At 42.3% G+C, this 21844-nt stretch overlaps 1 protein-coding gene across 1 annotated transcript in view; it reads left to right on the top strand.

Moving 5' to 3' along the window:
* The window catches only part of trabd2b (TraB domain containing 2B), a 94950-nt gene extending 73967 nt beyond the window's left edge, over positions 1–20983 (top strand). Inside the window, exons 5-7 of the mRNA XM_088599164.1 lie at positions 12543–12633; positions 19955–20200; positions 20510–20983. Of these exons, the coding sequence (XP_088455290.1) occupies positions 12543–12633; positions 19955–20200; positions 20510–20711 (539 nt within the window). The 3' untranslated portion in view covers positions 20712–20983. The remainder of the gene's footprint in view (positions 1–12542; positions 12634–19954; positions 20201–20509) is intronic.
* Positions 20984–21844: the final 861 nt, after the last annotated feature.

Raw genomic sequence — 21844 nt, forward strand, 5'->3', positions numbered from 1 at the left:
AATTTCTCTCACTACATTTGTAGAATGTAGTGTAAGCCCATTTAGGCATGTATTCCATCTACCATCTACTTGCACTACACACTGTCTGTAGTAGAAAACAGTGCAGTGTTGTATTGAGAACATTTCAAGTCTTCCATAATTCAAGTCCTGTAAAATGTCTTTATCACCTAATGTCAACAGAACACTGTCAATAGGTGCAAGTGCCCTGAAACGTGATTTATAGATTGCACGCTGGATTCATATGGAAGAGAATGTTGCTAAACTGGACCTCTGTAGCATTTGTTTGAAGATCTGGAACCCTGTTTTATTACCCTATCAGCTGATTATTTATCCTGGATGGAATTTGTTCAGTGTACTTTTCTTCCTAATTCTCCAGGTCTGTAGATAAACATGCGACTTGAGCTCGGGAGAGATTAGTTCTGCCCAGTCAGACTGAGCTGTGAGCTGCTGCCTCCCTGAGATCTGATACTGGAAAGCCATTCAAGTCCCACACACGTCTCTTTGAATTTCAACAGCCAGAGAACCGAACAGCACCCTCTCTGCGGGATTTAAACAGCCGCCTTGATTACATACTGTAGGCAATCCCTCTCCATTAAAGATTTTACTTGATTTATTTAACTCGCTGTCCTGGAACTGCAGCTGTATATTCTGTACTTCCCTAAGGCAGCAGGTCTCCCTCCTTTCTCATGTAAGTGCTGTACACCAGTGGTTCTCAATTCTGCGACCCCGAATTGGATGAAGCAGTTGGAAAATGGATGGAGAGATGGAAAACTACAGTTGCATTTACAAGAGAAGTAGTCCTGACTAGTCACATGTTTTTTTTCCTGTTTTCATAAGGAATTATTGTGGTAATCACATTTAAAAGTATATTTCTTTGGTCCAATTGCTTCTTGTAGATGTATTATTGCACCTACAGTAATATACAATCAAAAATTATGACTTGTCAAGATGAAGAAAAAAAAGACAGGCCAGTGCTGCTTCTCTGATGCATCACTTTATATGCTCACATGATGGAGTTCTCAAAATACAACTGAGCTGCTGAGATTTAGATCAGTTTGTAATGAGCGTTGTTTCTGTTGCATAATTGTCAGTTTATTCACAGTCAGGCATTAGTGGGGAACTAGCGTTTCTGCATTGGCCTCAATGGCATACCTGGATCTGTGTCTGACTGTGCCCGAGAGCCAATGTGTGTCTGAGTGTTTAAATGTGGGGGAGCACATGTGGTGCACATTTGCTTGGATTGTGGGTAAACTGGCTGATGCAATGTGCGATCGTTCCAAGAGAATCCAAGAGCCGCTGGCACAGAGTTCCAGCCTGCTTGCCTCACTCCCTCTCTCCTTCCCAAGGATCTGTAGCCCGAAGCGGAGTTGACAGTGGGCTTGATGTGCCGTTTTTTTCATGGACGTAGTGCACATCCAGCCTAAGGAAAGCAGTGCTGGATCTGTGCGCTCTGCCTCTCCTTTCACCACATTCCTATTGAGGCACCACAGAATGCTGTATGGATACACTCATTTCCACTGTCATGCAGAGAGCAGATGATGTCACACAGTTTATATTATATCTCAAGGGCGGTCTGTGGTCTGAACAGTGAAGAGGGTATTTTAGTTTTTGGCTGCAAGATGGCATACATGCTGTTTGATATTAGTAACAAGCAATTTTTACATTAAAATAAGTGCTGCAATACTAAAACTTAATCTTGTCATCTTTCATTTCCTGATAAATACCAGGCCTTCTGTTTTAGTCTCAGTTTTCTCCTCGTGGAGAAGAACATAGGTTGCAAAGCTGAGTGTGAGTGATCTGTTTGGCCCTGTTAAAATGCAAGATATTGCTGTAAACATTTTTATGTTATTAATGTTCTTGCTTTTCATACATGTTTGATCCATCTGCACTTAGAGCTGTGGTAGTTCAAGATATTCCAGTTGTTTTTGGGGGATTAGTAACATTGAGGCCCTGTGCAAACCAGGTCTAACATTACACTAATGCAGTCCAGTGTTGGATACCATCTGAAATGTGCCAAACAGCCTTTTTTAGCAGGTTCTGAGCTGCCTCTCACATAACAAAAGTTGAGACAAGCTGATCCTGTGTGATTCATATTATGAAAACAGGTGAGAACAGCCAAAATAAATAAAAACGAATGTCCGCCCCCAGATCACACAAGGCAAGGTGAGGACAGCTTGCGGAACAAGACAGCAGCAGCAGATACCACTAATACACAGCACAAGTGCAAACGGAGATATGAAGAATGTGATTTATCACTTTATGAAGTGAACTGCAACTTAAGTAAACTTCATGACCGTGAGGTGGACATTTACCACCCTGAAATTAAACAGTGAAGACTGGACACAGTGGTCTCTGAGTGACAGACTATTATAGAAAAGAGAATTTCAAGGCCATGCACGTTCAGTGAATCAGCTGGATTTCATTTCATTTGTGCAGAGAGATCATGGACAGAAAACAAAACTGACATGAAGGAGAAACTGAAATCACCATTGCAAACATCAATTTGGAAAACGTGGCACCACATTCTGCTGAAAGAGATGGAGACACTTCTAGATGTGATGCTGAATGGAAGAATATCACTTATGAACAGGCCACTTTCAAATATATACTCAAATTTAATGGAAGCTACAACTATGACCCCATTAGAATTTGGGAATGGATATTCACATCAATGAAGCACTGACTCGAAAGGACAGTTTGTGTTCAAGTCTATATACAGTATGTGACATCTGTGAACTTGCAGATAGGGAAACACTTTTACCTAAGGGCTCCTATAACTCAGAGAACTGATTTGCCTGTCTCCTCAGTTCTCCACTTAACTACAGCCAACTCACACAATAGGTGGACAGCGCTACCAAGTGCTCACTGACAGGTGTAATATCAGGTATTATCTAGAGCTCAACAGCAAGATCAAAAAGACACACGTAACTAGAACTGTACAGACCAATGAAATCAAATTGAAAAAAAATCAGGAAAGATGAAAAAGGGGGTGGCACTAATGTTCACGTGCTATTAAAGCTGTGTTACTGTTAAACTACTGTATCTCTGAAAATATACAGTTCTCAATTACAAGAGGTGTAGTTGAAGGGTGGGACAGAACTTGATTGATTTGGTGGACCGCTGCCATACATGAAGTCTTCTTGAAAAATGGTTTCTTGTTTGTTTTATGGCTATTGGAAGGTGCAGTAACAAGCATTGCAATTCTGTGAAATGAATCAAGCTTGTCCTGGGTCAGAACAAACTTCAGAAAATCCTTAATATCACAATTGATGGGAGATGAGCACCACACTGAAGCCTTCTTGTCCATCAGCCGAGAACTCTTAAGGACATAAAGGGCTGTACAGGTTGTAAAGACTTGAAGACCAAGGTAGAGGGCAGACACACTGTGAAACCTTTTCAAAGCACCCAAATATACACTCAGCCAACTGCTTCACAAAGTACGACAAGCTTCAGAAACTCAGATTATGTTAACTAAAAAAGCATTTTATTCCATTTGTTAAAGACAATTTTAATTTGCAGGTGGACTGCAAAGGATTAAAATAAAAAATAACTAAAGCATCCAATATGTTTTCAGTTTGAATTACATTTTGATGTTTCAACTTTTTGATAGTTTACTACGATCTATCGTACGACGATCTGTTTTGAGTTTGCCTTAAAGATGATGTACCTCCTGTTACTTGCACAAGGGGAAATTTGTCTGGAAACTTTATGGTGAATCAGCTCATATAAAAAGCAAAAATATATATTGAGAAAGCAAAATCAACAAATAGTTCAACAAATAGCACTGTAAAAACAGCCTGTCAGAGGAGTATGACGTTTGTACATCATTAGATAGTGCAAGAAAGCTTTCTTTAGGACATCGAAATGTTGAAAAAAGAAAGACTCACTAAAAAAAACACTGGATAGGTGGACTTTTGTGTGCAGTTACACAGGAAAACCACGGCTCAGCAGTGCTGCAGTTCACTGGTTTTATTTATTCACAGCTGCTTCAAGATAAGACGCCTAGCCTAGGTGGTGGCGTGATGAGAGGTACAGTAGATTACCATGTGAGTCAGGAACCAGGGACCAGGTGCCGAAATACTGCTGTGATAGAAATACTGCTGTGATCTTGGTCTGTTCATTGTCTCCCAGGGCTTTGACAGTTCAAGTCTGTATTGCACTCTGGCAGCCGCACTGAGCACATTCTTGTACTGTTCCTCAAGCACGCACTCCATTTAGCAGAGCAGAGGCTGGGAAAGGTCAAAAAGCCGAGCTGCCCACTATAGTTATTGTATTTTCCTACTGGTGCCTAGTGTAGCTGTCACACACAGCGACCTGTACCGTGCGGTGTGCACCCAGTAAGCTTTAGACAAGCATTAGATACTTAATACCAGACTTTCCAAGAGAACCTGGCTATGTGCCCACAACCCTGCCCCCTGCATCTCAGACTTGAACCCTGCCCCCAGTTCCCACTCCTTCTCCTTTTGCTCTCTATGTGAAAATGGCTGTGCACTTGCTCCATACAGAGAAGACATACACTGTATGCACTCCTCACAGCAGGGCTCTAGATACGGCACATGGGTATTGCATGCCCCTTTTGAGCTGTTTTTTAAGCTTTGTGGCACCCATCTATGTGATGGGTTGCCGGAGTTCAGCACTGCAAGACAACTGGAGCCAACGAGGCGCTCTGCAAGGAGTGAGGCCCCATAACCACTCAGATAGGGTCCATCCATCACCTTCAACAGGCAGAGCTATTTAACCCCAGAGGTCAACGGTAGCTGTGTTGCAGAATGTCTGCAGTAGCAATGAGGGAAACCGACAGCCTCCAAGACAAGACAGCTCTTTCCCTTTTCCTTCTGCCATCTACAGAGCCTACCACACTTCCTGCTCTACATCAAATGGCCCAACAGCCAACGCAAAATTTAGCTTAACCATATTTGCAAACTGCCAGCCTGAATTCAGTTCACAGACTCTTTCCAGAAAGGTTTATAAATGGGAGCTAAACAACTTACTTGGCGGTATGAATGATTCTCGGCCATAACTGCTTTTGATCACAAACCCATGGTGCAGATCTTGATGGATTCTTCACCGGCACCAGCTGTGGACACTCTTGTCCATATAAATAGTAGCACAAAGAATTGCAGACATCATTAACAGAGTTCAGACAGGACCACATCTTTTAAAACCCCTTTAAAGACTCCCATGCATCATAAGTTGCAGAAATTAAAAGCTTCACTATTAATTAAAAACAAGTGGGATTTGCTCTATACAGTATCTTGCCATAGCTTAAATCAAGCTAGTAGGCCCTGCTATTTTTAAATTTAACAGCAGCAGCTTCCTTAAAGCTTGGCTGCCCTCACAGTGCCTGGTTAATGTGGTTTGACAGTGATCTGAAAGCACACAGGATTTATTTACAAACCATTGACCATGATACACATCATATCCTTTTTATTCAGAGTATTAAAAAAATTCTAACAAGGTTCCAGAACTAGAAAGGTTTGATCCACGGGGCACTAGCATGGCTGAGATTTTCACTAATAAACATGTCTGCCAGGGCTATGACAAATAAGAATGAAAAAGAAAGTGTTGTAAGTCAAAGGAGATGAATAAAGTTATCAGTAGCTTGTTTCCAGCTAATTGGTTTGAGGGGTTTTAGTTTATGTACAGATAATTCTTTCTGCCACATCTTTTGAGTGATAAATGTTTTAGTACCGAGGACATAGTGAAAACCAGTAGTTGCAGTGTTACTGCACAAAGCACTGTCTTGTTAAAGTGTTGTCAGTCTTCTGCCTGTATCTAGGACAGAACCTGCATGCAGCACGTGCCAAAGCTGCACCAAGTGCTACTGTGTTTAAGTCAGCTCCATTTTATGTTTAGTTTCCCTGCATGTTATTGTTTGTTTGGTATTTTGACTGCTGGTGTACTGTTGTGTGGAGCAACGTCCACCTCATGGGGATTATTATTTGAGCTGCAAGGAAAATGTAAAAATACCTTCTACAAAACCACACAAAAGTTTAACATGGATAGCACTTGCACACTTACAGTCTGCTCCATTAGTAAAACTAAAGACCTCCAGCAGGACTCACACAGACAGTATTCTGAAACATGTATAGCTGTTTATGGGCTGTGAGAAGTCACTCATTGAAAAACTATTCATTTTAAGTGTTATTTTTATTTATTGACTTCTGCGTTTTAAAAGGTACAACTCCTACAGCCAGCAACCCAGTTTATGTCTCCTGCAGGGTGTTTTGGCTGAGCGCAGGAGGAATTTAGCCCTCTGCCGTCAGGAACAAAAACAAATGCTGGGGCAATTCCACTGACCACTTATCGTGTCAGAGTGCTGACCTGCTTCCCGAAGAGCACCCCGACTTCCTGCTCCCCCCTACCTCCCAGCCGGTTCTGCTTCCAGCAGCCGAACGCCGGCTTGTCAACGTTCCACCAGCGAAAGAAAATCTAAATATTTAGAGTAGACGGGAAACAGTTTGTGTTCTTACAGACAGCCATTGACCCCCACAGCTAACTGAGACATCATTCGCTATAAAGCAGCCTTTTTACACCAAGTCAAGGAGACTAACATGGTTTATATTTAGTCTTCTGTTTCATACCTTTATCTTCCGAGGTATAGCTACTGCGATAAGCCACGGCAATTATAAAGAGACCTCGCGTATTTCATCACCAGACATCGCAGCCCTACAAACAAGTTTAAGGAACGTGAAGTGCCAGAGCATAAATGTCTACTTATGATTTTAAACAACCATTACAGACTAAAGCGCTTTTGGTTAGTAAATCAGGAGGGAAAATGGGATTATTTTAGATTTTACAGCCCTCGCTGTGTGAGCAACCAGACTCTTTAATTTTGTTAGTGCTAGACATCCAGATCGTGGCCTTACAGATTCCAGAGTCTATCCAGAGTGAATGCAGGAATTATAGAGGGTGGATCTTCATGCAGATCCTGACACCAACACTAAATACGGACCTGTCGTTTTTGTTTCTCAAATATGAAAAGGGTCTAAAATAAAGTTGGAAAAGCAAAAAAATGTGTTATCAATATGAGCACGAGTGTTGAAAAGACTAGGAATTTCCTGTGCCAGCACTCTGTTCTGCTTGGCTTCAGCCTACCATCTAGCCTTCTTGTGTGTGTTTTAGGGCTTTATCACCCTTTTAACACTGAAAGTAAGTAGAAAGGGAGCTGTAATTATGGGAAGGAATGCATGTTCGGCTGGGTGGCCTGGGTGTTCTCTGCCATGCTGGTGTGTTATTTTACAGCCGCCGAGCTGCTGTTTGTTTGCAGCGTAGCAACAGCGTGTGGCCGCACAGCGCCGGCTGTCTCTGGGCTGCGGCCGGCCCGGGGTGGCTCTGACAGGCAGGAAGGGGAGGGGGAGTGAGTAACGACGTGCCGCCGGCACTGGAGACGGTATCTCCGAGCCCATCCAGGACAGAGCCTGGGGGGCGCATCCCTGCAGCCCCTGTTCAGTCAGGCTGGTTCTGGGCAGGAGGGCATTTGAATCCTCACAACCACTTTTACTTCCGGTTCACCTCAGACTGTGGGGGACAAGATGCTGACACGGTTTATTACTGATTGCTGTAGTTGGAACATTTGTTCTTACATTAGCACATTTCATGTTGCCCAAGTCTCACCGGTGGTCCTGGGAGTTTTCCAGAAATCGGCGTCTCCCTCAAGTGATCCATAATCTCCCAGAAATCACCCCCCCACCACCACCACCACCACCACTCCCAAAATATTCTGGTGGCGACACCCCCGGTCCGAAAAATCATCAGCAAATTATTATATAATATGACCTTGAGTCATCTGAGAATCTGCTCAAATCTGCTAAACAAGCCGCATCTCTGTACGACGAAAGTTTGCAAAGAAAGTGAGATTATTCAACTGGACTAGGATTATTGGATTTATAATTATAATTATAGGATTTCTAGTGCATTGCATATATTATAGCATCTATCAGTGAATTATTTAATTACATAGCTGTGATTTTTCAAGGGAGACCTCCAGCCCCCGGTCTACAAGTTTTCACTGGAGGAACGACCCACTCCCACCCCCCTCCCTGAAATCAGGTTTTCAAAGCTAGGATGTCTGACATGTCATGTCATCCCAGAGGCCACAGGGTAATCACTCCGTCCACTACTGCAGTGCAGCTGGTTAAAACAGCTCATCGGAGTTTTCGCCCCACGTCTTATTTCTCCTGCTCCGTTCCACACGCCCCCCCCCCCTCGCCGTCCCCATGCTTGTCGCCATGCTCCCACTTTATCAAAGTCGACCTAGGGAGGTCCTCCCCAGGAGGGGGGGCTCGGGTGAAGTCGGTAAAGGGAGACAGGAGGAGGTGAGACAAAACCTGAAGGTAAAAACAGAAAGCATCCCTTCTCCTGCCATCCTCTGCTCATTGACAGCCCAGTCATGACCAGAGACCTCATCACCAAGTTCCAGGGGTTAATATACCGTGCTGCCTTGTGAACCAGCCTTCAGTCCACGCCTCCTCTGCACAGTGGCAGTCCTTCAGTACTGAGGCAGAGGAGGCAGGACAAAGTGTTCAGGAGCTGGTCCCAGCCTTCCTTAAGTTCTGTTACCTGGATATTGCATTTTGCTTTTTGACATGTTACAGATATTAAAATACTCGACAGCTATAAGGCTCACACAAAAAAAAAAGGTCAGGGCTGTTGTGAAAACCTTCTGATGATTCTTTTTATTGGAATGTTGTTCATTTAGAAACTAGGATGTCCTGCATCACTGCCCCTGCATCGTGTGACTCATGAACGACAGGTCACCTGCGATTCCATCCCTGGAGTTGCAGTCCATTCATTGCCAATGTGCTCTTGTTCCCTCCCCATGGAAATCACAAAGAAACTCCTTCTCTCTGTGGATTAATAATGTCCAACTGAATACCTACAATCAAGTCTTTTCCTACTACTGCATATTCATTTTTTATATTAATTATTTTGAGAAATCTTGTTTCCTTCATCAGTAGACTGTACAGTGTGTATATCACTTGGATTAGTGAATGCATCGCCCCTGAGATTACAGTACTTCACTAGAAGGGCAGTAGAGTTCAGCTCTCCTCTGAGCTGACTGCGAATACAGGATATTGGTGTTTACAGTGGCACCTATTTTAAGACCATTCCAGGGCAGCATCCATCAATTAAAAAGTGGAGCAGAACTATATCAAACCCAGGCACTTTTTTACAATTTGCCATGGTGTCCACATGTTTTGGTTATATAAACACATGTGTATGTTTATTATAAATAATATATTCTTACACACACACAGCTCAATTCCAGGACAGCCAGCAAAATAAGATGTCTTATGTGTTTTTAATTGGGCAGATTTGTCACTTAAGAGCAGCTAGGAAGCAGAACATATGGAGCGCATTATGTGCGTTTACCACTGAGGATTAACAGGCCCTGATGGCGGTCTCTGGCCCTGGCCTCGGCTGAGGAGAACTGGGCTGGGGAGCCCAGTGCCAGGGCCCGTGCTGCCAGGGTGTGCTGAATCAGAGCCCAGGTGGTGGTACTGACTGGCACAGGAAAGCTGACACACAACTGTCCTGAGAACAGGAGAATTTGCAGTTCTAAATCCACAGAAAGCCTCTCTTCAAACAGCTACAATAAACAAAAACAAAATTGTGTGCAGCTGTCTTCCATGCTTCTGCTTAGCTGCAGTGGAATGTGTAACAGTGCTCTTGGTTAAATATTTGGTATCAGTTTCCCCAGCAGTAGCTCTTTGGAAACTATTTATTGAGCTGGGATAGTATAGGATGGTTTTAACAGTTGCTTACTCATTTTCCATAGTCCATTTTCTGTCATGTATTCTGTGTCGTAGCTTATTAATCAGAATGTGAGAGGCTCTTAAAGCTGGTCTCGGACATTTACGATCTTGGCATCCCACAAACAAAAAGCAGAACAGACACACACAGATGCAATAAATGGAGTTTATAACACAAGTTTATGAGGAAGGTTACCGTTTATCCTGATTTTGCACACTTCCGCTCTCGTTTGTACAAGTCTCACCTTCACACATCTCTATTGCATCCCTTCTGCCACTTTATCTACACCCTTGCAGCAGCTCCCTAGCTCATTCCTCACAATAGTGAGTGGTGTTTGGACAGCCTGTCCTCTCAGCTAGGTTGCCGTTCCCTAGGCTACAGTTGTAAGAAAGAGTTTGTGAACCCTTAGGAACTATATGGATTTCTGCATGAATAGTTCCTAAAATGTGATCTGATCTTCATCTAAGTCATAATAATAAATAAAGACAGTCTTATTTAACAGACAACACACACAGCATTTTACACTGTCATATCTTAATTGAACAAATGGTTTAAACAATCAAGGTAATTGATGGAAATGTATGTGAACCCTTATATTTAGTAACTAGTGGAACCTTTTATTGGCAATAACCTTAACCAAACGCTTTCTGTAGCTGTATAATAACCTGGAGTTATTGTTTCCCATTCCTCTACACAAAACTGTTTCAGTTCATGTGCATCTTCGGGATGTCTTGTTTGAACGGCCTGCTTCAGATCACGCCAAAGCATTTCAATTGGATTGAGGTCAGGACTCTGACTTGGCCATTCTAAAATATGGAATTTCTTCTGTTTGAGGCACTCTGTTGTTGATTTACGCCTGTATTTTGGATCATCGTCATGGAGGCCCAAGGCTTTAGAAATCCTTTTGTAACCCTTTCCAGTCTAATAAGCTTCAACAACTCTTCTTCCGAGGTCCTCTGAAATCTCTTTTGATCAGGCAATATTGCACTTCAACAGACTTCTGTTGTGAAGAGCAGGTAACCACAATTGTGTGATTTTTCTATACAGCAGGGCGGGTCAAACCCACACCTGAATTGATTGGAATACTTGACTCCAATTACCCTCTTTTCAAGATGTCATTATCCTAGAGGTTCACATACTTTTTCCATCAATCACCTTGATTGTTTAAACCATTTGTTCAATAAAGATATGACGTTGCAAAATGTGTGTTGTTTGTTAAATAAGACTGTCTATTTATTATTATGACTTAGATGAAGATCAGATCACATTTTAGGAGCCATTCGTGCAGAAATCTAGATAATTCACAAACCTTTTCGTACAACCATAGGCGAATCACTCCAAATACTGCTTACATACAGTATTTCAACTCTCTATAGTTAGGATCCAACCCTCATTAGGATCCAACCAAGCTACTGAAACACAAGATGTCAAGGGCTGCAGGAGGTGAGACCTGCACTGGCTCTGATCTCATTTGACATTGACGAGAGTGAGGGAACAGATGTCAAAAGGACGTTTGTTCCCCTGTATCTTAACTAGGTGACTGACAGACCAGCACAATCATTAGGTCTGATCTAGCTGCCACTTTACTGAGGTATGCAACTGCCAGGCCCATAACAGCCTTTGATACACCAGCCAAGAAACATACAGCACGACAATTTTTTTTTAACTGGAATTTTCAGCATGTTTAATGAGGCTGTTGAGAATCTGCCTCGCAATGCCAGATTCCTGCCTTCTCCAATCCTTTCATGTCTTTGCAGCATTGCTGAAATGTTTAGAATGAACACAACAGCGCAAAGACAGATTTCTGCTTTCATGACAGCGTTTAGTAAGTTATCATGAACTTAAAGTTCAATTACATGACTGAACTTCAATGCAAGCAAGAGCCTTACATGCAGCTGAGGGGCTGGGGCATGAATGTCTGCCATTATTTGCACTTGCCAGTATGAAAAATTAATCTTTCAGCCTTTCTTCTCCAAGTTAACGTGCTCCTTTTATTATGTCTGTAGAGGGCTAAGAAAAAATAAGTTTTTGAAAAAATATTTAATATAACTGTCAAGACAGAAGCCGTCTCACTACACAGATTAAATGTAAAAGAAAAACTGTACTGAGAGGCATTATAAATGCAACACTACTGGTTCCAAAACTAACTTGTTGCGTTTTTAATGCTTCAGCATAGTTCTATATACTATACAGTATCGTATATTGCTGTCATTGCACACATCTATAATAATCTGAAACTACAACTTCTAGTCCATTTCATAGCAGTTGGGTTATTTGTTACTTGTTTATTTGATCATTAATTCAGCAAAATAGATGGTATACGGCTGACAGAAATATGTTTTTTATGTACAGTACATGAGAAGGGAAAGCACGTGGTTAAAAAATGGACAGTGAAGTAAAAAGAAAAAGAGGAAGTCTGTAGACTTAACATGCAGAACAGACTTACTAAGGAGACCGAAGCATCACAAGTTCACCTCCTTGTTTTTAAAACTCTCCTCCACTCTCTGGATTGTTCCCCCTCGTTTCAGCCAGCAGGCATATGGGATGTCTTTCATATACATGACACTGTAGATTAAACATCTAAATTAGTATTAAAAACCCACTGCTCATAATGTTTAATCCTGCTACAGAAGTCATATTTTCCTCTCACCCATTAACTTGAACTGAATTTTCAGGGAAGGATTTAAAGCAGAGTCTGGCATCCTGGTGGGTCCTCATCTATGGATTATTTTGCTCCACCACAGGACTGTGGTCTCTCTAAACAGCTACTCTCTCTCTCACCTCAGGCCACTTCCTGGGGAATAATAGCGTGCTGGACATCCTGCGGCAGGAGGGCTATGAAGTGGAGCACGTCTCCCCAGGACAGTCAATCACAGGGTGAGTCTGAGCCATTCTTGATAAACACGGTTCTTCATTTTTAATCTTCTGCAATATTCACTTTTATTTGAAGCTGCCTGTTAATCATTACAGATCTATATAATGTAATACATAAAGTAGCCTTTTAGCTTTAAGGATGCGTAGAGAGGAACAAAAACATTCAATGATGACGAAGACCTGACAATGAGTCCATTAGATTTGATGGGTCGTCTGCTTGTAGCTGTGACTCATCATCAGCATGACACTATTTTTCTCCACGCCTCGCCAGGTACTCATGGTTTCGCAGTTAGCTCAATTTGTGGTGTTCTAGCTGATCTGTGGCTGGGGTTCTATTGATTGTCCCATTGCTCTTGGGAGACTGTAACCTGAAGACTCCAACCAACTCCCAGATCACAACCACTACAGGACCAGACACCCTGCCTTCAGTGAGCATCTTAGTGTTCTATGGGGAGTAGTGCTCACCTTTCAGAAACATGAAGCCGTAACCCAGAGACCAGAGTATTGTAACCTACACCATTAACCCCATAGCCCTAACCTTTTACATGTTCACGTGATCTCAACCATTACAAGATCACATACAACCCTTAACCCATGACCATTCCTACCGCTGTGAGCCATAACCAGCACGGTAGTCTTATTGTGATAACATTTAGTAGAGCAGTGCAACCTCTTCTCAGCTAATCCTGTTTGGCCATGGAAACAAAACCATTACCTCACAAGTGTCCCTGGCCCCACACAGCAACAGCCAAGTCTGCCAACTACTTTAACACCTTTGTTCCTCTCAGTTGCTCACAGGAAACTTTCTGCCTCACCTTATGATGGCGTGTCTATGCTCTTTACCTTCAGAGCTAGCCCATGGGAAGAGCTCACCTTTGCTTCTCCCCTACTGCTTTGCTCTTTAGTGTGAGCTGACCGGGCTCCTTTGAGACTGCTGTCCAGGTGTTGCCTAACAAGTGAGAGACCGTTGTAAACCTAACTGGTTAACCCACACGCACATATTTGTCCCAACCTTTCTAATAACTCTTATTAATCTATTAACCCTTAACTCTATAGTAAATAAAGTAATTAGAGACCCCAACTATGCAAGACCTCCTCAGACTCCTGCAGAACTATTACACTACTATAACATTTCTTCTTTTGCTTGGATTTATTGTTGACCATGAGTTGCTGTGATCAAGTATTTGAAATGTCTGATCAGTGTAAATTTGTTCAGAATTGACAAGTCTGGTTTCTTCACACGCAAGCTGAAGTGTATTCATTGCCTACTATCATTGGAATAGTAGATAACACTACAGAAGCTTTTGAGTAACTTTATTAACATACTTTTGTGGCATTAGTATTTGAATTTACAGTATGTCAGTGCTTATTTTTAGTGGATACATCACAGATACAAAATGGCAGATTTAAACAGATCATTCTAACCCTAAGAGTTAAAAAAACGGGCTTGTTTATAAATACAAGTCTGGTCAACCTTAGGAATGGGAAAGTTAAAGAAATTATATAATTACAAATTACAATCAATTTTCACTGAATCACATACATGTACATTTAACTGCCCTGCCCTCAAAGTACTTTATAGAGTCATGATCAAGTGCTCTACACCCTCCCCCGACCTGTGTGCAACATTTCCTGTTCTTGTTTCGATAAAGGCTGCTCCGTTTCCTTTGCCCACAAAGGTCACTGCCTGCGCAGCTACTTCTGTCGGTGGGATCTTAAACATGCACTTCAAAGTTTAAATGACGCATAAATCTTAAATAGAAAATAGTAGGAACAGGCCAAGTTTTATATACAGTTCTTCAAAGACTGTGAAAAGTGTGCCATTAGTTTAATGGTCCATGGTCCCACTGTGGATTTGTGTATAGAATTAGACGTTAGAGGAACAGACCACGCACACTGAATATGGCACGTTGCTTAACCTGCTGTAAACACGTTTGAAAAAAATTTATGTCAATTTATTTTCTATATATGAGATAATTCTGATTCATGTGTGAGAGCCAGCCATGAGCGTGAAATAGAAGTCATTTTTCAAAAGTGACAGAAAAAGAAGTAAAATAGGATCACAATTAGGCAAAATGTTAATAACTGCAGACATACCTGATTTAACACATTTAGTAAAGCATAATTTCTCCTGCTTTAAGAGTTACAGTACTCTCAGCTATTTGCAACCCAAAGTCCAAGGTTTGACAGAGCAAGAGGAACCAATTCACAGGCCTGCATAACACAAAGCAGCTGAATCACAGCATGGAAGAGGAGGCTGTAGATCCCTGTAGAGCCCTTCTTTAATACTGGGGAATAAAACAAGGAAAACAGATTCCTCTCTCAGGCCTGACTGTGACTCCGCCATGAGGGAAAGAGTAGTGACTGGACTCTGGTTCAGTGGCAGCTCAGGGCAAGAGGGTTGTCTGAAATGTGTTATCCCGTTTACCTAAAGGTAGCCACAAAACTTGGTGAGAAACTTCACTTGGTGTTCTTTTTGTCACAAATGTTCTATGACTGGTTTAAAGCCGTGTCAGCAAGTTCAAACATAAATAAGACTTAGACATTTAGATATAAGTCCTACATCTATGTCTGTGACAGATTACAAAGACAACTGTTGGGGTATGACATATAAAGCACATGCCAGGTTTCTGGTAGCTCACACAGGTGCGTGGAGAGCAGGCTTGAAACTAGTAGGAATCAAACAAAAGTCTTGACCATCAGTAGAACGGAGAGTAATGGGTCCCACTGATCTGCTGCTCAAGATCTCACCCGGACTCCGATCCGGATCTGCTGTCTGAGATACTGGGAGGATCTGATAGATCTCTACAATGGAGCCTTCTGCAGAAGAGCCTACCCCCTGAAATAGGCTGTTGGCATCATAAAGGGCATTTTGGATGCAAGTCCTGGCAGGGCTGTTTGAAAGCTTTGTGTGCCTCTCTCAGCTCACGCAACCCTGGGCTGCCTGGCACAGCCGCACTCGGAGCTGGGGCATCCACAGCCTGGGTGTTGGAAATGCAGAAAAGCAAAGCAAGGAGCAGAGGAAACATCCCTTATGTTTATAAATCTAGGAAACATAAGAGAAACAACACATTGAAATTTGTTCATTTAATTTTACTGTTGTTGGCAGGAAGCTTGAGATTGCAAGTCATTTGAGTCAGAATGCCTCCAATGACAGGACCTGCTGTTCTAGGCATGAGCTGAGTGCTGTCTGCTGTGCCCAGACACACTGCTTGCAGGGATTGTTTCTAGATCTTTTCCTTTTATTTTCTGCAGGGTGTGAGTGTTTTATGATGTTTCGGTCCAAGCTTTCTATATTTGGGGATTTTCTCGAACCCTTACTGAATAAACCATTTGATATTCTTGTTCTCAGTTTCACTTTCCCACATGCGTGAGGAAGTGAAAGCTGTACATTTGAACTCAATGGGGTCCTCCCCGGTCTTGCGACACAGGAGCATTTCTGCAGGAATCCTGCCGCATCCGACAGACACCTTTTAAAAACAAATTGGAGGTTTATTATTTAAGTATCCTGCTACATGAAATACTCGAGCGAAACGCATGAAATCAAAAGGAGCACGAAGGAAGAAAGAAAGATCGAAAAAGGCCTGCTGCACTGTTTGGGAAAATGAAACGAGGGAAGCCCAGCCCCCCAGTGAATGATTTATATGTGTGTATTAGGTGTCAGCTGTGAAGAAGTGCAGCCTAAGTGAAGCCGACATGACAGAGCAAAGGAGACTACAGGAGGCAATTTAGGAGGCAAATGTTCCCTTCTTTCCAAACCATTTCTTCTAGGATAATGCCGATAGCAGGGCCGGGTGCTTTTTCTCCAAATATACACGGAGTGATTAGGAGGGACTGTGTTTAATGTGCAGGGGGAAAGGAGGAACATGTACGCTGAACCCGAACCCTTAATGCTAACAGTTGCCGCAAAAGGATTTGTCATTTTCCCAAAAGAAAACATCTCCTTGTTCTTTTTTTAAAAAAAAAAACAAACTTCTGGATTCATTTTGAGGCACACCAGGTTGTGCGGCTTTGAAAGGAAATTATTTTGAATGACCGCACGGTTGAGGCTTGAAAGGTGAAGGTGGTGGAACGGGGCTCTGTCTTGAGCATGTAAGCTTGGAGCCCAGTGTGAGATAACACTAGATCCATGAGAACCACACTCAATTGAACTGCTGGTGTATTCACAAATACGTTGCAAAGTATCCACAGCAAATACAAAGAGCAGCAAAAATCGAAGTGAGGAAACTATCCTTAATGTCTTAGACACTCTGAAGGCTTTGCCAAGGCAGAGACAGCTCTTCAGCTCCATTAACAAACTGAATAAACAGGGTTTGCAGTCTTTTATGCCTGATGGTTTGCCTCTTGGTACTACAAGTATTGTTCCTTGAAGGTCAACCATACCTGCATAGAAATACACAGAACTACACCACAAACACCACCTCTTAGCTCAAAACAGTGGGCTCCCTTTACATAATTTTTTAAAAATGAAATATTTAGGGAAATGTATTGGAAGAATGCAAGCTCTTCTCACACCCAATGATTGAGGTCACTGGCCACCCTCCAAACCACAAGAGGGCGCTATGGAGGCAGACTAGGGGTCTCCAAGTTTCTGTTTTACAGTTTATAACCTCTGGTGGAACCTGGAATATAGTTTTTGTGCCAAATGCTAGCACATGCGTTATCTCCCAAACAAGAAATTAAAATATTGCAAACATTTATTTTATCTACGGCCATTTAAAAGTCCAAGTCAATTCCCTTTCCCAGACCCATGCTGTGCATTTTGTGAAACATCGATTCAGTTGCAAGAGCAGATTAAATTTATCTTGCAAGCCACATGAGAGAGCCTCATCACAGATTGATTATTCTATTCCATAACAAATGCAATGTCTTGCCACAGGTTGTCTGAGAGCATGTCAGTGTTTTACATGCAGGTAGTAAAACCACAATCTATACCTGAAAATTGAAAATCTGAGGGACCACAGAAGATGTTTACTGCATGTTGCTGTGCCATTTTCACTTTCTAAACACTGTGGGAAAGCAATAAAAATGGCAAACAATTTAAAAATAACTAGGTAAAATGAAACAATTTCAAGGGATCAAGGGATGCCATGTCAAAATTGTGTTGTGAATTAAGATAAAGTATTTTATACAGCACCTTTAAGAGTTTCTTCTCAAAGCACTTTACAGGAAAAAAAAACATTAAAAGAAAACAAAAACACAAGGTATTGGAAATATAGCAAAAGAAACAAGGAGCAGACAGACACCAATTATATAAAGCCCAAGTCTGGATTTGAATGCACTCAGTTCAAATGAGGGAATTTGTTTGGGAATTATGAACAATTCTGATCAGCTCAATACAAAAAAGAAAATGTTCTGGAATGAGTATCCACATACATTCCCAGGCTCACTGACAGGCTAAAACAGCAGTCTTTTTACCCTCAATCTGAGAAGACTCCAAGAGACCTGATCCACATATTCAATGCCAAAAAGAATTGAATAAAAGGCACTGACAATTAGCTCCATGAATTTCTTTAAAATCAACAGTGAAATCTGAACCCAAGGACATAAGGGAAGTGGTTTTAAGCCAGAGAACAGTGTGCATCTTTACACAAAGGGTTGTGGGAGTATGGAGTCAAGTACTCAGCCATGTTTTCAAAGATGAAACTTTGATCTGAGCATCCAATTGTTTGCTCAAAGAAGCCAGTTAGCTGCTAAAATCCAAAACATAAGTTTGAACTTTCTTTCATTTGCAAACTGTTACAGTATATCACAAAATAACACTGCGTGCCAAAATAACACAAATGTTATATTTTGTATTAGATTTGTGATCACAAAGTGTTTAAAACTCCACAACTGCCTGCTCTGACAGCCAGAGAAATCCCTTTCACACACAGGTTGAAAGAAGTAAATTTTAACACGAGATTCACATTTTAAAGCCAATCAAAAAGACCATAAAAGTTCAACAATAAATTGAGGGCCTCAAATCACAAGTGAAAACGGTAGGTTAAGGGCTGAAAATAGAGTACTGCTTTGTGTATAAAACCATGGATGTGTGGAAGCAGTGATGTGGTTGAAAATTGTAGGGATGCTGCAAGTAACAGCCTGAGATTCTGGGATCAATTAGCTACCAGCAATTAAATGAGCAAGACGGGCCATTTAATACTTGTCCTATGTTCTTATGTACCAAATTCCATTGCAAGTGTAAATAATCACAACAGCCTTTTTTTTATCTCCTCTGTAGGCAAAAGAATACAGAAACATTTTTGCAGAAGTGGAATTATTTATTTTTATATGCAGAGCCATAAATCCAAGAGACCAGGAAGCTTTCCAGCAGCAAGAGCAGAAAGCGCCAGAATTTAACAGCCAAGCTAATGTGGTGTTATCTGAGAGCGCGGGAGCTAAGCTGGAGAGCGCAGAGCAAGAGTTTGGCAGTCAGGCCCAAACCAGAGGCTTTATCCTCACATTTTGGGACGTAAAAATAGATCCCTAAAAGTTTATAACACTCCCAAGTACATTAAAGACAGTCACGCAGCTTGGCTGAAAACGAACTAGCAGCCTTTTGCAAGGCTTTAGTGTTTGTGAGGCAGAGCAGAGCACTATTCACCATTCAGCTTACCGTGTTCCTCAATATTGAGACATTAAGAGCACTTCACTCTCTCAGGCTGACTTAGGCAGGGTTACAGAGTGCAGTATGAAAGTACAACAGCATTTGAGAGACAACCCCCTATATGATCTACAACTCTTATGTGTCTCATTGCGCTTTGAAAATGGGAGATCTGCCCTCACGGTATGGGGAAATGTTTCCAGCGCTCTTCTGCTCCATGACCTGGTTGAGCAGTACACAGGAAACGGACTCTAATTAAAAGGCTTGTTTCTGGCATGTGGGGAATTTTTTGTTTACAATGTTAACGCTTGTAATCGTGGCATTTTTCTGGAGCTGAAAGAAGGTTCCTGAGAAGAAGACCCATCCTGTTCTGTGTGGGTACATTAGCAGGCACACTTGCATGATGAGCAGTTGACTAACGACGGAAGGAGTGGCTGTGTGTTATGTAGCAAGTTATTCATATCCCACGCTTTTCTAACACAGTGTGGCCTACAGTTACCAGTTCAGACACACACTATAATCTTCTCTGAAACGTGATCTATCATGTTAGCAACACGTCAGATAGAGAATTAGAGATTGTCAGACTGAGTGGCTGAAGTGATCAGAAACTATTGGTTTTCAGACACTTTTGACTCAGTATAATCAGTACCAAAGAATTCTCAGATTACTGGATACACTGTGATTTCCTTTAGAAACATTGAAGTGGGACTTTGTGAGCTTCTCCGTTTGTCGGTACAGGAGGCCGGAACAGCCTAACCTAGGACCAGAGGGAACGGAGATCACCGAGGTCACCCCGACCTGGGACACGGGCACCTCGGACCAGGGGGCCACTGAGGATGACCCCTTCACCCCTCACCTACTGCTCCCCGACAGCCTGAGCCAGCTGGAGGAGTTTGGACGCCAAAAGAAGCGCCCCAAAAAAACGCACCGGCACCACAGCAGGCAGCGGCACTTCAGTGACCTGTGGGTGCGCATGGGAGCCAGGTGAGCGAGCTGAGACTTCGCCGCAGGCAAGCGAGGAGACTTCACAAAGCACAGCCTTGTGGGAACATTGCGCAACGCCAGCTTGAGCATTTCATACTTTGTGTGTTTTGCCCATGTAGCCAACAAGAGACACAATGCACAGCCCTGCCAGAAAAGAGGCGAGCAGCTTTGATTAAGGCGTTGTGAATGTGACAGGGCCTGCTGAGGACACTCATGCAAAAGGCTGACCAACTGCAGAGGCAGTTGTTGCTGGAATAATGAACAATTCCTCTGCTCTGAGTAATTACATTTTATTAACTTTTTTTACAGCACAACTCATCTGCCAAATGTGCGAATCACCAATGGCTACATCACAGTGGAGCCACTCCTGACGTCTGAGGAGCAGCACAGGAGAGCAAAGGCCCACAGCCAGCAGCCTCTGCCTGGACCCCGGTCTTCAGCAGCCCCCACGGGTTCTGCTGTAGCCTTACTCCTCTTTGCCCTCCTCAGTCCGTTGCTGTGTACCTCCTGACCACCAGGTGCGCTCTCTTAAAAGGAATGTATATGAAAAGACAGAGCATGCTGGGGCTGGCCATGCTCCCTGAGGAGTTTCTGCACTGAAAGCAAGGGCATGAGTGGACCTGCTATCTTAAGAAAATAATATATAGAGTTTTTCAGATTTATGAAGCGTCTTATCACAAATCAAATAACTGACACCTTTTCTAAGAGGATCCTGTATTTCCCATAATCCAGTGGGGCATTTGTAAATTATGTATTTGTTCATAAAGAAATATTGTATATTTATTCATTCTTAGAGTATATTTTCATGCACTCCTCCGCATTCAAAACAAAAGGTGTAATTTATATTGAATCTCTAGAGTGAACCTCTGCAGCTTAAAGGTTCAGGACAGGTAATGTATGTGGCTCTGAGCTGCGTTGTCAGCACTTACAAAGTCCCCTTTTAGTCTATTGTGACTTCTCAACATACACTCTACTCACTCCAGCCAAAGAATTGCAACTGTGAGATTTTAAATTGCACACTGGAGAAGAGGCAACAGTAGGCAGGACTTTGATTTGACTGTTAGCTGAGGCAGAGGGCTGATGACTCATCTGGGCCCTTTTTCAGTGTTATGAAAAGGCAAACAGGTAAAGTTTACACTGACCACCACTTTACCTTTTTTTAATAATTCAAAGTTGTTTTTTAATTAGAGGGGTGATAGAATTTTATACTTTCTCTTTCCTGTCCCAAAACACAGCACGGTTCACAGTTAGGTGTACAAAGTTTAATGTCAGACACTTGTATTTTTAAAATAAAATTCTTGCCAGATTATCTGTGTGCTTTCAGCACTTTCTGCCCATCAGCGGCAGGTCAGCTATCAAACTTGCCTTTCAGCATTTCCATTAAGCCATTAATTTGAGAAGATGAACCAAAAAATTCAGAAGTGCAAGCTCGCTTGTGTAAAATCGCTAGTACAAATGGGCTGTGTGGTTCTTTCAGTGAAAGCATAGTGATTGTGAAGGAGTTAAGTTCAGGGCTGCTCTTTTCTGAAAACTGTATTACAAAATACTTGAGTGCTTGCGTTGTGTGCTGTTCAACTTTAAGAGGAGTGAATGCTTAAAGTCTGGCACAGATGGAACAAAAACAGATGGCTTATGCTCCATCGA

This window comes from Lepisosteus platostomus, chromosome 11 (assembly GCF_059453375.1).
Source record: "Lepisosteus platostomus isolate fLepPlt1 chromosome 11, fLepPlt1.hap1, whole genome shotgun sequence".
Taxonomy (NCBI): domain Eukaryota; kingdom Metazoa; phylum Chordata; class Actinopteri; order Semionotiformes; family Lepisosteidae; genus Lepisosteus; species Lepisosteus platostomus.